We start from the raw sequence: 15,917 nt of genomic DNA, 5'->3' as shown, positions 1-15,917 counted from the left end.
TGGGCACGGGACTACGGGATGGAGGATATGTATGATGGGGTATATGGGCATGGGACTATGAGATGAAGGATGTGTGGTGGGTATATGGGCATGGGACTATGGGATGGCGGGTATATGGGCACAGGACTATGGGATGGCGGATATGTATGACGGGTATATGGGCACTCTACTATGGGATGGCGGATATGTATGATGGGTATATATGGGCATGGGACTATGAGATGAAGGATGTGTGGTGGGTTTATGGGCACGGGACTATGGAATGGCGGATATGTATGACGGGTATATGGGCACAGGACTATGGGATGGCGGATATGTATGATGGGTATATGGGCACGGGACTATGGGATGGAGAATATGTATGACGGGTATATGGGCATGGGACTATGGGATGGAGGATGTGTATGACGGGTATATGGGCACGGGACTATGGGATGACGGATGTGTATGATGGGTATATGGGCACGGGACTATGGGATGGCGGATATGTATGATGGGTATATGGGCACGGGACTATGGGATGGAGAATATGTATGACGGGTATATGGCACTCGACTATGGGATGGAGGATATGTATGATGGGTATATGGGCATGGGACTATGAGATGAAGGATGTGTGATGGGTATATGGGCATGGGACTATGGGATGGAGGATATGTATGATGGGTATATGGGCATGGGACTATGAGATGAAGGATGTGTGATGGGTATATGGGCATGGGACTATGGGATGGAGGATATGTATGATGGGTATATGGGCACTTGACTATGGGATGGCGGATATGTATGATGGGTATATATGGGCACTCTACTATGGGATGGCGGATATGTATGATGGGTATATATGGGCACGGGACTATGGGATGGAGGATGTGTATGATCGGTATATGGGCACTCTACTATGGGATGGAGGATATGTATGACAGGTATATGGGCACGGGCCTATGGGATGGAGGATGTGTGATGGGTATATGGGCACGGGCCTATGGGATGGAGGATATGTATTATGGGTATATGGGCACGGGACTGTGGGATGGAGGATAATTATAATTTGTTATAACTAACCACAGTTAGCATGCCCGGGCAGCTCCGGGCTCTTCAGCTAGTATATTATATATATCTATCTAATATATAAAGCTCAAGTGTGTGTACGTATGTATGTATGTATGTATGTCTGTCCGGGATTGGCATCCGCACCGTCGCAGCTACAGCCACAAAATTTGGTACAGTCACACATCTGGACCCCGAGAGCGTCCTAGGCTATGTTGTGAGGCGAAATTTTAACCCGGCGCGTTGCAATTCACCAAATAATTTTGCCCCTATCTACATAATGGGGAAAAAGTGTGTGTATCAAGCCCCGCACCTCATTATGTCATAATGGTAGCCATGGCGACGCTGATGCCATCATAGGTTGCAAGCCCCACCGCTCATTATGATGTCATAATGGTTGACTATGGGATGGAGGATGTGTGATGGGTATATGGGCACTGGACTATGGGATGGAGGATATGTATGATGGGTATATGGGAACGGGACTATGGGATGGAGGATATGTATGATGGGTATATGGGCACTTGACTATGGTATGGCGAATATGTATGATGGTATATGGGCATGAGACTATGGGATGGAGGATGTGTGATGGGTATATGGGCACTCGACTATGGGATGGAGGATATGTATGATGGGTATATCGGCACAGGCCTATGGGATCGTGGATATGTATGATGGGTATATGGGCACGGGACTATGGGATGGAGGATAATTATAATTTGTTATAACTAACCACAGTTAGCTACTATGCCCGGGCAGCGCCGGGCTCTTCAGCTAGTATATACAGTGTGTGTGTATATGTGTGTATATATATATATATATATATATATATATATATATATATATATATACACACTCACTGGCCACTTTATTAGGTACACCTGTCCAACTGTGTGTTAAGACTTAATTTCTAATCAGCCAATCACATGGCGGCAACTCAGTGCATTTAGGCATGTAGACATGGTCAAGACAATCTCCTGCAGTTCAAACCGAGCATCAGTATGGGGAAGAAAGGTGATTTGAGTGCCTTTGAACGTGGCATGATTGTTGGTGCCAGAAGGGCTGGTCTGAGAATTTCAGAAACTGCTGATCTACTGGGATTTTCACGCACAACCATCTCTAGGGTTTACAGAGAATGGTCCGAAAAAGAAATAAAATCCAGTGAGCGGCAGTTCTGTGGCCGGAAATGCCATGTTGATGCCAGAGGAGAATGGGCAGACTGGTTCGAGCTGATAGAAAGGCAACAGTGACTCAAATTGCCACCCGTTACAACCAAGGTAGGCAGAAGAGCATCTCTGAACGCACAGTGCGTCGAACTTTGAGGCAGATGGGCTACAGCAGCAGAAGACCACAATGGGTACCACTCCTCTCAGCTAAGAACAGGAAACTGAGGCTAAAATTTGCACAAGCTCATCGAAATTGGACAGTAGAAGATTGGAAAAACGTTGCCTGGTCTGATGAGTCACGATTTCTGCTGCGACATTCGGATGGTAGGGTCAGAATTTGGCGTAAACAACATGAAAGCATGGATCCATCCTGCCTTGTATCAACGGTTCAGGCTGGTGGTGGTGGTGTCATGGTGTGGGGAATTTTTTCTGGGCACTCTTTGGGCCCCTTGGTACCAATTGAGCATCGTTGCAACGCCACAGCCTACCTGAGTATTGTTGCTGACCATGTCCATCCCTTTATGACCACAATGTACCCAACATCTGATGGCTACTTTCAGCAGGATAATGCGCCATGTCATAAAGCTCGTATCATCTCAGATTGGTTTCTTGAACATGACAATGAGTTTACTGTACTCAAATGGCCTCCTCAGTCACCAGATCTCAATCCAATAGAGCATCTTTGGGATGTGGTGGAACGGGAGATTCGCATCAGGGATGTGCAGCCGACAAATCTGCGCCAACTGTGTGATGCCATCATGTCAATATGGTCCAAAATCTCTGAGGAATGCTTCCAGCACCTTGTTGAATCTCTGCCACGAAGAATTGAGGCAGTTCTGAAGGCAAAAGGGGGTCCAACCCCTTACTAGCATGGTGTACCTAATAAAGTGGCCAGTGAGTGTATATATATACACACATACATACACACACACACACACACACACATGCACACACATTATATACATACACACACTAACTAGATGGTGGCCCGATTCTAATGCATCGGGTATTCTAGAATATGTATGTAGTTTATTTAAAGGGAATCTGTCACCCCATTTTTGCCCCATAAGCTGGGGCCACCGTCATCAGGGGCTTATCTACAGCATTCTGTAATGGACCTGACAAATAAGAAAAACACGTTAGGCCTGTTTCACACTTCAGTTTTTTCCCCATCAGTCAAGATCCGCCATTTTTTTTGGCGGATCCGTTTTTTTCCCATTGACTTGCATTACTGGCGGATCTTGACGGATGGCCATCCATCGGATCCATTTTTTTGCGGATCCGCCTATTTTTTTGCGTCCGCCGACATGCCCGGACGGAGCTTGTAACGTTTTTTTGGCTGAAGGATCCGCATTTCTGTACAGCGCATACCCGGAGGAATGATCCCAGCCGGAAATTTAACCCTGAAATAATTTCTGGCGGACGGTAAAAATTCTTCTCTCTCTCTCTCTCTCTCTCTGCGGTTCCTTTAAAATTCTTCAGCCAACGGATCCGTCAAAAAACCGGACCACTGCCATCTGTTCACTTCAGTTAACAACTGATCTGCTTTCCGCCATTTTGGCGGATTTTAACTGACGAGAAAAAACTGAAGTGTGACACAGGCCTTAGATTATACTCACCGGGGGCCAGGACGGAGGGTGTCGCGGTCCGGTGCTTCCCACCTTCATACGATGATGTCCTCCTCCTTGCTTTTCCCTCAGCTCCTGCGCACGCGTACTTTATCTGCTCTGTTGAGGGCAGAGTAAAGTACTGCAGTGCGCAGGTGCCAGGAAAGGTCAGAGGGGTCCGGCGCCTGTGCATTGCAGTACTCTGCTCTGCCCTCAACAGGGCTGATAAAGTACGCATGCGCAGGAGCTGAGGGATAAGCAAGGAGGACAACGTCATCGCATGAAGATGGGAGGCGCCAGACGGGACCGCGACACCCATCGGACCGGACCGAACACCGGGGTGAGTATAATCTAACTTTTTTCTTATCTTTCAGGTTACATCGGGGGTTTATCTACAGCATTACAGAATGCTGTAGCTAAGCCCCTGATGGTGGTGGCTGCAGAATTCCGTGCCAATTCGCGGCCGGACTGCTCATGTCGCTGATTGGTCACGACCAGCCGGGCACGACCAATCAGCAACGCGGGATTTCCGTTACAAACAGACAGAATTAGACGAATTATATATATGGGAATGGCGCTGGCAAGGAAGAGGAGTATGACTGATTTTATTTTAACGAAGCCAAACATGAGTAATGACAAGAGGTTACCTGGTAGTTGACAACACCTTTAAGAAGATACACTTTTCAGTTAAAACCTTGACATTCTGAACATGAAAAAAAGTCTTCTACCCTGTGTGACTGCTCAGGTGACTAAGAGATGATTTTGTTACAAAACATTTTCTACATTCTGAACATGAAAACGTCTTCTCCACTGTGTGGGTTCTCTGGTGTCTAACCAAACTTCTTTTCTGGTTAAAACATTTCCCACATTCTGAACATGAAAAAGGCTTCTCCCCTGTGTGAGTTCTCTGGTGTATAACCAAATTTGTTTTCTGGTTAAAACATTTCCCACATTCTAAACATGAAAACGGCTTCTCCCCTGTGTGAGTTCTCTGGTCTATAACCAAATCTGATTTCCGGTTAAAACATTTCCCACATTCTAAACATGAAAAGGGCTTCTTCCCAGTGTGGGTTCTCTGGTGTCTATCAAGATCCAGTTTCTGGATAAAACATTTCCCACATTCTGCACAGGAAAAAGGCTTCTCCCCTGTGTGAATTCGCTGGTGCATAACCAAATTTGTTTTCTGATTAAAACATTTCCCACATTCTGAACATGAAAACGGCTTCTCCCCTGTGTGAATTCTCTGGTGTATAACCAAATCTGATTTCCGGTTAAAACATTTCCCACATTCTAAACATGAAAAGGGCTTCTTCCCAGTGTGGGTTCTCTGGTGTCTATCAAGATCCAGTTTCTGGATAAAACATTTCCCACATTCTGAACAGGAAAAAGGCTTCTCCCCTGTGTGAATTCGCTGGTGCATAACCAAATTTGTTTTCTGATTAAAACATTTCCCACATTCTGAACATGAAAACGGCTTCTCCCCTGTGTGGGTTCTCTGGTGTCTAGAAAGATGCGTTTTCTGGTTAAAACATTTCCCACATTTTGAACATGAAAAAGGCTTCTCCCCGGTGTGAGTTCTCTGGTGTATAACCAAATCTGATTTCTGGTTAAAGCATTTCCCACATTCTGAACAAGAAATTCTATTCTCTGCTGTGTGGGGAAAACTATTTCCATATTCTGAACTTGAAAATGGCTTCTTTGCTTTAGGAGCAGTTAGTTTTTTAATGCTTATTTTCCAACTTTGATTTTCCATAGTAATTGGTAATAAATCAGAAGACAGGACCTGTTTCAAGGAATCAGATGACAGATCTTTGCTGTGAAGCGATGATGGTATATCTGAAGTAATGGCATTCACTTCAATTGTCTCGTGTGGGATCTCAAAATCAGATTTAAAAATTGAAGATGTCAGTTGTCCCTCTGATCTCCTGGTACAGTCATCTGCTAAAAATAAAAGCTATTATTTTTGGATAAAATGTTCTCAAATTTTTCATTTTTTAATATTTCTACTTAAACTGTTGGTAAAAATGGCAAGTTATGTAAAATATTGAATTACTTAGACAATGACAGTTTATAGACTAATAGAAAACATCAGATTAATAGCCACAATGTTGTAGAATGCAATAAGGGCAAAAAACGCCAAGATTAAATATAAATACACACAACCTCAGATATTACCAAGGGAAAAGACGATATATTGCCAAAAATTATTTTTATCTATAAAACACCTTTATTAGAAACATACATGAAGATGGGTAAATATCCAAGCAATGGAATGCAAAAAAAGGAGCATACCAAAATCCAGGACTGGATATGTAACAAATGTAAAAACGCACACAAAGAAATATTTATACACAAAGAAATGTATCAAAATGGGAGGCAATTATAATTTATAATAGGCAAATCTAATGATTATGAAATTATTATCACAACAATTTTAATGCAAAGTGCACTGTAAAATAAATCATAACCGATGAAATAGCAATGAATGTAAAAATAAATAAATATATAGCCATCCTTAAAAAAGGAACATGAATGAAATGCTACTATGCTGCTTTGTTAAACATGATTGCATCATGTGAGCAAAAAAGACCTCATTATGGTAAATGTGCAACAAAGAAAGCCGTAAAATCTGCAAAATTCACAAAAGTAATTTGTGCAAAAAACACTATGTATTCTGTAAGCACCATAAAAATAGCTGTGCAGAGAAAGCAAACAAAATTGTCTGCATTACTTACAAATGATGTGTGCATAAGTCTCTGGAGATGTGCTCCCACCCTGACAGCGCCGTTTCGCTATCCCGCTTCTTCCATGGGGGTATCGATACGGCGAGATAGCGAATAGCTTACTCACCGATAACGGTGTTTCTCAGAACCCATGACAGCACCACGGAGAGAGGGGATCCGCCCATCAAGGACAGGAACCTACAGATAAAAAGGCGGCACCTCTCCTCCACCCCCAGTTGGTTACAGAGCATCAGAGGGTCTCCCGGTTAGTTAACAACAAAAGTATATACATAACATTATAATATCGCATATTATAGAGAAGCACCGTGTCTAACAAAAACACTTTGCACACATTAACTCGTGCTCAACGCACACGTGAAGAGGGGGGGGATAAGCGGGTACTGTCATGGGTTTCGAGAAACACTGTTATCGGTGAGTAACTAAGCTATTCTCTCTCACCCATGACTGCACCACGGAGAGAATTTCAGAGATTGGTAGCTTAGGGAGGGACCACCGCCTGAAGGACCCTTCTCCCAAAGGTCAGGTCAGACGTAGAGGCTAGATCTAAGCGATAGTGCCTGAAAAAGGTAGGTGTTGACCAGGTGGCCGCCTTACAGATCTGCTCTATTGATACCTCTGATCTTTCTGCCCATGAGGTTGCCATTGCCCTTGTAGAGTGAGCTTTTAAACCCTCCGGGATGGTATTCCCACTGGATGAATACGCCAGGGCAATCGCATCCCGTATCCACCTTGCTAGGGTACTCTTGGATGCCTTGAGTCCATTCCGAGGTCCCTGGAAACACACAAAGAGAGACCCTTCCTTCCTACATCCCTTGGTGGCCTCTAAGTACTGAACTAGGCACCTCTTTACATCCAGGGTGTGAAATTTCTCCTCTCCCCTATTCCTAGGGTTTGGGCAGAAGGAAGGAAGGACCACTTCTTGGGACCTATGGAAGTGTGTTGACACCTTGGGTCAGGTTTTAATATGACTCTATCGTCTAGGATTTTAGTGAACGGGGGTATCGCTGACAAGGCTTGAATATCGCTCACTCTGCGAGCGGATGTTAGGGCTACTAAAAGTATAGTCTTTAATGATAGGGTTTTTAGGGGTGCTGACTGGATGGGCTCAAATGGGGGCCCTGTTAGTGCAGACAACACTAGGTTTAGATCCCATGATGGTATTTTCTGGGTGGCCTCATCTAGGGGAAAACAATGACAACCCTCTGTTTCCTCATCTGAGGATGACGAGTCGGTGTCCGAAGTATGGGAGGTAATTTCCCCTGACGACGAGACTTCTGACTGGGAGCCTACTACTGTGTCCCTCTTTTTCCCCCTCCCTTTTTGTTTTAGGGATGAAAAGGCGCTCTGAAACTCCGATCGGATTACCGCTCTTAGATCTGAGGCGTAATCCGGGGTTTCATCACAGAGAACTTCCTGTATGCAGGAGTCGCAGAGTTTTTTATCCCAGGAAGCTGGTAGCAGGTTGTTACAGGTGGGGCATTCCCTGTTCTTTGTTTTTTCCTTCTTCTTTCCCTAATAAGGGAAAGAAGTCTATTACTGTGGGGAACATTCACGTAGATCACTTACCCCGTATGCGCGGTTGCAGGTACCGGTTCGGGAGGTGGATTCAAATCCCTCACGGGTTGATCTATGGAAGGTGACTTGCTCCTCGCAGTCGATTTGCTCCGCTGCATGGAGTGGCTACTGGACCGGCCTTCGCGCCCGTCCTTTTGCCGGCGATGGTGGTGTTGCCTGTGCTGCTGCTGTTTATGCTGCTACATTGGCTGCTCCTCGTGCTGGTCGCTGTCCTCCATGCTCACAGGACGCTTCCAGCATGGAGCGGCTCCAGCGTTCTCCTTTTGAATTTCCCGGCCGTAACGTCACCTCCTTCTCCCAGCCTGCACCGCTGTGCCCCGGGGAGCGCGCACTGCGCATGCGCCGACCCGGAAGTCGTCCCTTTCATTTCCGGGGCAGCGCCATCTTGGTACACCTCTGTACCACGGTGCTGCCCTCGCGTATGCCGGCGTCCCCCAGCCCCATTCACCTTTCCGGAGAGGCGGCTCGGTCCTCTCCCGCCCGCTCACCCTGTACAGTCCCTCAGCTACAGCGGTGGTGGCTTCAGGTACCGACCCCGCCGCGAGAGGGGACTCCCCGCTGTCAGGACTGCAAACGGGACAGCCCTGGACTCCTCTTCTATCGGGTAAGCTGCTGCCGCTGCTGGTCCCACGGGTCACCCGTCAAGGACAGGAACCCAACTGGGGGCGGAGGAGAGGTGCCACCTTTTTATCTGTAGGTTCCTGTCCTTGATGGGCGGACCCCCTCTCTCCGTGGTGCTGGCATGGGTTAGAGAGAAACGGCGCTGTCGGGGTGGGAGCAATATATAGTCTTTCCCCTTGGTAATATCTGAGGTTGTGTGTATTTAGTATTAATAGAAAACATCATAGGATGAACCAATAGAGCGCAGTGTTAATTTGTTTGTTCATTCTGCCTCCCAAATATGAAATAAAAAGCCACCAAACAATGTTATGTAGGTGAAAATAATACTAATAAAAACTTCTACTCATCTCTCAAAAAACAAGTCTTTACTCAGGTCCATCATCTGTCAGTGGAAAAACAGAGGTTTCTACATTATTAGTGGCTCAAAGGCTCTTAAAAAGCAACATGGCTTCTATAAACCAATCCAGCAATATCTGCAATCCCAATGTCAAATCTCCCCCTCAATTCTGAGCCTTGCAGTGAGCCCAAACCACATTTAGCATCCATGTATTTGGCATGACTATAGTGAGAGGAACCCAATTTACGGTGTGTGTGCCTCCTGAAGAAAAATCTGGGCACTATATGTTGGATAATAAAATGGTATGTTTGCAATTTTCACTCCAACATCCACTGTGTGCTAGTTTCTAGAAAGTGCCTGTTGAATCAAAATAGTCACTACACCTATAGATTAATTCACTGAGGGTTAGGGTAGAGACACACTGCTGTATTTCTCGTGCGAGAATCGCATGGTAAATCTTGTACTGGCTGTTGGCTCTCCTGACCTGAGCTTGATGGCTGCATAGTAATCCATCGCACTGTCATGCTCAGGTCAGGAGAGGTGCTGGCCAGTCCGTGCAGTGCGATGCGATTATCGAACGAGAAATACGGCAGTGTGACTTCAGCCTTATAATTTACCAAATGTTGTCACTTTATGGAGATTTCTACTGCTCTGATTTTCTGCCCTTTTGTTATATTAGGGCTTCTGCAAATGGTGTGTCCTATCTCCTCTTGGATCTGCTCCTGTGACATCTGCTTCTGTCACCAGGTGCAGCCTTATTCATTTTCCAGGTGTCACTGGTAATGGAGGAGATATTGGAACCAGAAGCTCTGGGTGGCACAGGCTCTGTCCAGCCACTAAAATTAGGGTGCCTGGGACCAGTAATGCCATCTAGTCTAGCAGAATGGATGAGTGAGCTGTCCAGCTGGAGTAATCTGCTCCCTGCTCCCGCCAACTGGAAAGTACCACACTCTACTGAAGTTCCAAGCATATAGCCGGAAGCTGCCACATACAGCCTTGTTCTCCTCTGGTTCAGTCCTCTGTGCTCAGCTCCAAATTTGTGCATTTGTTTCCTGTTGTGACCCCTGCCCGTTTACGGATTATTCTTGCATCTTCTGATTTCATATTTTCTTACAGGCCCATGATAATATTTTTCTTCAAGTGATTTTCTAACTTGTTAGCACATTCTATGTATGCTGTCATTTGGCTTTGTAGTTTACAGATTTGGGCAGGTAACAATCACCCACTTTCACTATTTCGCTGGATCCGACTGCCCTACCTGCTAAGAATAATTAGAGCATGCTCAGATTAAAAAAAACGGAATCAGTCGCTGGATTCCATCATTTGCCGGACAGCGACGGATCCGTCGCCCATAGGCTTCCATTATAGCCAACGATGGACGGTGCTGGATCCGTCACTGTCCGACTTTTCGACGGACACAAAAAACGTTACTTCGTCCGTCGTCTCTGCCCGACAGACAAAATTTCCGACGGATCAAGTGAATAACGGACAAAACGTGAGGCCATCCGTCGCTAATACAAGTCTATGAGAAAAAAAAAACAGATCCAGCGTCAGTCGCTGGATCCGTTTTTTTCTAAAAACGACGGATTGCAACTGATGGCAAAAAACTGATGTGTGAAAGAGGCCTAAAGGAGCCACAGCCAGTGACTGAAAATAATCTGTGACTTCTCTGCATTTAGTGGTTACTACTCACCTGCAGGCTCGGTCTGGCCTGGCGGGTTACCGGGTAAATGCCCGGTGGGCCCCGAGGGTCGCAGGGGCCCTTTAAAATTGCTGCCCCTTTAATGATGATGGCCCTTTAAGAGATTCAGCGCCGCGCGCGTGCACATACCTTAGCGCGCGGTCGGGCGGCGACCCCCTGGCTGGCTCCAGCCGCCGGCGGATCGTGGCTGTGATGACTCATCCGCTCACCAGCGCCGCTGCGTGACCTTCAGCGGCCTGCTCTTGATGGGCGGTGACAACCTCCCCATGCGACTAAGTTCCCGTTCTGTAGCTGGCTGCTGCTGCTGCCTGGCTAATAGCAGCGCCAGAACACAGACAAGAGGAGGAGGCCGCCGTGCTCTGCAGTGCACTATGCTCACCCTGCTGTTCCCGCTCCCTCTGCGCCTCAGTGTGTGTGTAAACACAGCCCTCCGGGTCCGGTGAGTAGTAGAGGCCTGCCGCCTGATTATACCCCTGGGCCCTGTATAAAGATCTAGTGACGCAGTGTAGACTGATATTCAGCATTGCTGTTTCCTCAGATTGTCAGCTCTTGTGATCAGGCCCCTGCTCCTCGCTCTGGTCTCTCCTGTACAGTGAGGCCTCATTATACCCCTGTATAAGGATCTAGTGACGCAGTGTAGACTGATATTCAGCATTGCTGTTTCCTCAGATTGTCAGCTCTTGTGATCAGGCCCCTGCTCCTCGCTCCGGTCTCTCCTGTACAATGAGGCCTCATTATACAGCAGTATAAGGATCTAGTGATGCAGTGTAGACTGTTATTCAGTATTGCTGTGTCCTCAGATTGTCAGCTCTTGTGATCAGGCCCCAGCTCCTCGCTCTAGTCTCTCCTGTACAGTGAGACCTCATTACACCCCTGGGCCCTGTATAAGGATCTAGTGACACAGTGTAGACTGTTATTCAGCATTGCTGTGTCCTCAGATTGTCAGCTCTTGTGATCAGGCCCCGGCTCCTCGCTCCGGTCTCTCCTGTACAGTGAGGCCTCATTATACCCCTGTATAAGGATCTAGTGACGCAGTGTAGACTGATATTCAGCATTGCTGTTTCCTCAGATTGTCAGCTCTTGTGATCAGGCCCCTGCTCCTCGCTCCGGTCTCTCCTGTACAGTGAGGCCTCATTATACCCCTGTATAAGGATCTAGTGACGCAGTGTAGACTGATATTCAGCATTGCTGTTTCCTCAGATTGTCAGCTCTTGTGATCAGGCCCCGGCTCCTCGCTCCGGTCTCTCCTGTACAGTGAGCCCTCATTACACCCCTGGGCCTGTATAAGGATCTAGTGACGCAGTGTAGACTGTTATTCAGCATTGCTGTGTCCTCAGATTGTCAGCTCTTGTGATCAGGCCCCAGCTCCTCGCTCTAGTCTCTCCTGTACAGTGAGACCTCATTACACCCCTGGGCCCTGTATAAGGATCTAGTGACACAGTGTAGACTGTTATTCAGCATTTTTGTGTCCTCAAATTGTCAGCTCTTGTGATCAGGCCCCTGCTCCTCACTCCGGTCTCTCCTGTACAGTGAAGCCTCATTATACCCCTGTTACACAGTGTATACCATGTGGGGCTGTGCTGTATACCATGGTGCTGTGCTGTATACCATGTGAGGCTGTGCTATATACCATGTGGGGCTGTGCTATATACTATGTGGCTGTGTTATATGCCATGGGGGGATACATTATACATTATTTTCTATGGGGGAGGCTGTGTTATATAATATGGGGGGCTACGTTATATTCTATGGGGAGGTGGGCTGTATTCTACTCTATTTGGGGTTACATTATATTCTATGGGGGGCTGTATTATCTTTATTATATTCTATGGGGGGTGATCGCATCATACTCTATGAAGGGGCTGCATTATACTATATGAGGAGGCTACATTGTATTCTATGGGGGGCTGCATTATATTGTATGGGGACTTTATTATACTTTTTGAGGGGGCTACATTATATTCTATTTGGGCTAAATTATACTTTGAGGAGGGCTACATTGTATTCTATTGAGGGGCTACATTATACTATATAAGGGGTTGCCATATATTTTATGGAGGGGCTGCATTATACTATATGAGGGGGCTGTATTATACTTTTTTTTGGGGTTACATTATATTCTGTGGGGTGGCTTCATTATACTATAAGAGGAGGGCTGCATTATATTCTATGGAGGTTACATTATATTGTATGGCGGGGCTGCATTATATTCTGTGGGGTGGCTGCATTATACTATATGTGGGCTGCATTATACTGTATCGAAGACTATGGGGAATACATTATACTATATGAAGAACTATGGGGTGCATTATATTATGGGAAGTGAATTGTACTACATGGATGACTGGCGGTGTATTATACTATATGGAGCACTATGAGGAGTGTATTATACTATGTGGAGGACTGAGCAGTGTATTTTAATATATGGAGGAGTGTATTATATTCTTTGGAGGACTGAGTGTATTTTAATATATGGAGTGCTATGAGGAGTGTATTATACTATACACTCCCCATAGTATAATACACTCCTCAGTCCTCCATATTGTATAATACACTCCCCATCGTCCTCCATATAGTATATTATACTATATGGAGGACTGAGGAGTGTATTATACTATATGGAGGACTATGGGGCACATTATATTATATTGAGGACTATGGGGGTGTAAACTGTAGATGTGCTGCTGATAACATGATACTGTATGGGGACAGATTGATCCATTAGTGATAGAATGATGAAGACAGAACATTCTCAGACGGTGGAAAGAGGCCGGGAAACAAGTGTTGAACGACTTCAATATTGTCGATCACACTCATTTAGTGTCCTGAACTCAGCGCATGTGAATACAATCGAAATGCTTCTGTGTGATGTGCAATATGTTAGCATTTGGGGCCCCATTTTAAACTTGGCCTAGGGCCCCACTTTACCTAAAACCGGCCCTGCTCATACACATGACGCAGCATCACAGATCACAATCTCTGCCAGTGCCTCCTATATAAAAGATACACACACACACACACCACACTCTTATATGGCCTAATATGTCATATGAGGCCTGTATACCGACTGTACAGACCGCACTATCATCCTCCTGTATGCCGTACCTAGGCAGAGAGTGCGGTCTGTACAGTATCTAAGAGGCCAATACTCTGTATGTCTTATAGGGGGCCTAAGGGCCTAATAGGAGGCCGACACTTAGTATGTCCTATAGGAGGCCGACAGTCTGTATGTCTTATAGGGGGCCTAATAGGAGGCCGACAGTCTGTATGTCTTATAGGAGGCCAACAGTCTGTATGTCTCATAGGAAGCCAATATGCCTTATATACCACAATATTGGCATCCTATATACTATACATACCACATTCTCAGCCTCTTATAGAAAGTATCTGTTATAGGAGACCGAGAGTGCAGTCGGTACGATATATAGGAGGCGTCTGTACGACATACAGGAGGCTGAGAGAGCGGTCTGTACGAGCTACGAGCTATAGGAGGCTGAGAGTGCGGTCTGTACGATCTATAGGAGGCTGAGAGTTCGGTCTGTACGATATATAGGAGGCTGAGAGTTCGGTCTGTACGATATATAGGAGGCTGAGAGCGCGGTCTGTACAATATATAGGAGGCTGAGAGCGCGGTCTGTACGATATATAGGAGGCTGAGAGTGCGGTCTGTACGATATATAGGAGGCTGAGAGTGCGGTCTGTACGATATATAGGAGGCTGAGAGTGCGGTCTGTACGATATATAGGAGGCTGAGAGTGCGGTCTGTACGATATATAGGAGGCTGAGAGTGCGGTCTGTACGATATATAGGAGGCTGAGAGTGCGGTCTGTACGATATATAGGAGGCTGAGAGTGCGGTCTGTACGATATATAGGAGGCTGAGAGTGCGGTCTGTACGATATATAGGAGGCTGAGAGTGCGGTCTGTACGATATATAGGAGGCTGAGAGTGCGGTCTGTACGATATATAGGAGGCTGAGAGTGCGGTCTGTACGATATATAGGAGGCTGAGAGTGCGGTCTGTGCGATATATAGGAGGCTGAGAGAGCAGTCTGTGCGATATATAGGAGGCTGAGAGAGCGGTCTGTATGATATACGAGGCTGAGAGAGCAGTCTGTACGATATATAGGAAGCTGAGAGTGCAGTCTGTATGATATATAGGAGGCTGAGAGCGTAGTCTGTACGATATATAGGAGGCTGAGAGCGCGGTCTGTACGATATATAGGAGGCTGAGATCGCAGTCTGTACGATATATAGGAGGCTGAGAGCGTTCTCTTTTGCACACTGTACAGCTTGCTAAAAGACACACGTTTTAGTGGGAGAGGCCAAAAAATGAACACGTAATAAAACCGTTAATGGTAGCCATAGGGTGGGCCCCTAGAGTCAATTCCCCTGGTGGGCCCTAGGCACCCCAGTCCGACCCTGCTCACCTGGGTAGTCATATGTAGGAATCTCCTCTTTACACCACTCATCACCCCTCACATATATCTCTGTAGTATTATTATGGGTCCGATCTTCACACTGAAACAAATATTGTAAAAGTCACAGACAGATGGAGAAGTCACATCTATGATCATCCCTAATCCTGCCATCTCCACCGTTCTCATTACACAAGTATAAACATATAATACTGGTGGATAAAACAAGACTAAGCACAAGACCTTCACAGCCGTCTACACATCATAGGGGAGATCTCATGACACCTTCTCTCCATCTACCTGATGATCCTGAGGAACATTGGGATCTTCTTGTTTACAGTCCTGTGGAAGAAGAGGATGGGGACATCTCCCTGGTGTTGTCCTCTTACTGGATAGATCTGGAGGAAACACATACAGGGACTGAATTCATTCTTTACATACAGATCATTATAGGCCGTGTGTATTTAGTCCTGTCTATTACCTGGTGATGTGAGGGGCTGGGGAACCTCCATCATGACGTCCTTGTACAGATCTTTGTGTCCTTCTAAATACTCCCACTCCTCCATGGAGAAATAGACGGCGACATCCTGACATCTTAAAGGAACCTGACACATACAATGATACGTCATCACCCCGATTTCTTCATAGCGTTACTGTATAATGTCCCAGCAGTGTCACCTCTCCAGTCAGCAGCTC

General features: G+C 46.2%; 1 protein-coding gene across 1 annotated transcript in view; it reads right to left on the bottom strand.

Annotated features, from left to right (window-relative positions):
• Positions 1-15,917, bottom strand: part of LOC141047240 (uncharacterized) — a 640,258-nt gene that overhangs the window by 60,872 nt on the left and 563,469 nt on the right. The window contains exon 9 of the mRNA XM_073542229.1: positions 4,638-5,473. Within this exon, the coding sequence (XP_073398330.1) occupies positions 4,638-5,473 (836 nt within the window). The remainder of the gene's footprint in view (positions 1-4,637; positions 5,474-15,917) is intronic.

The sequence above is a fragment of the Dendrobates tinctorius genome, unplaced genomic scaffold, assembly GCF_039654945.1.
Source record: "Dendrobates tinctorius isolate UK_male_01 unplaced genomic scaffold, ASM3965494v1 ptg000126l, whole genome shotgun sequence".
In the NCBI taxonomy this organism is placed as follows: Eukaryota; Metazoa; Chordata; class Amphibia; order Anura; family Dendrobatidae; genus Dendrobates; species Dendrobates tinctorius.
The sequence above is the reverse complement of the archived record's forward strand: the minus strand, read 5'-3'. Positions and strand labels throughout refer to the sequence as shown.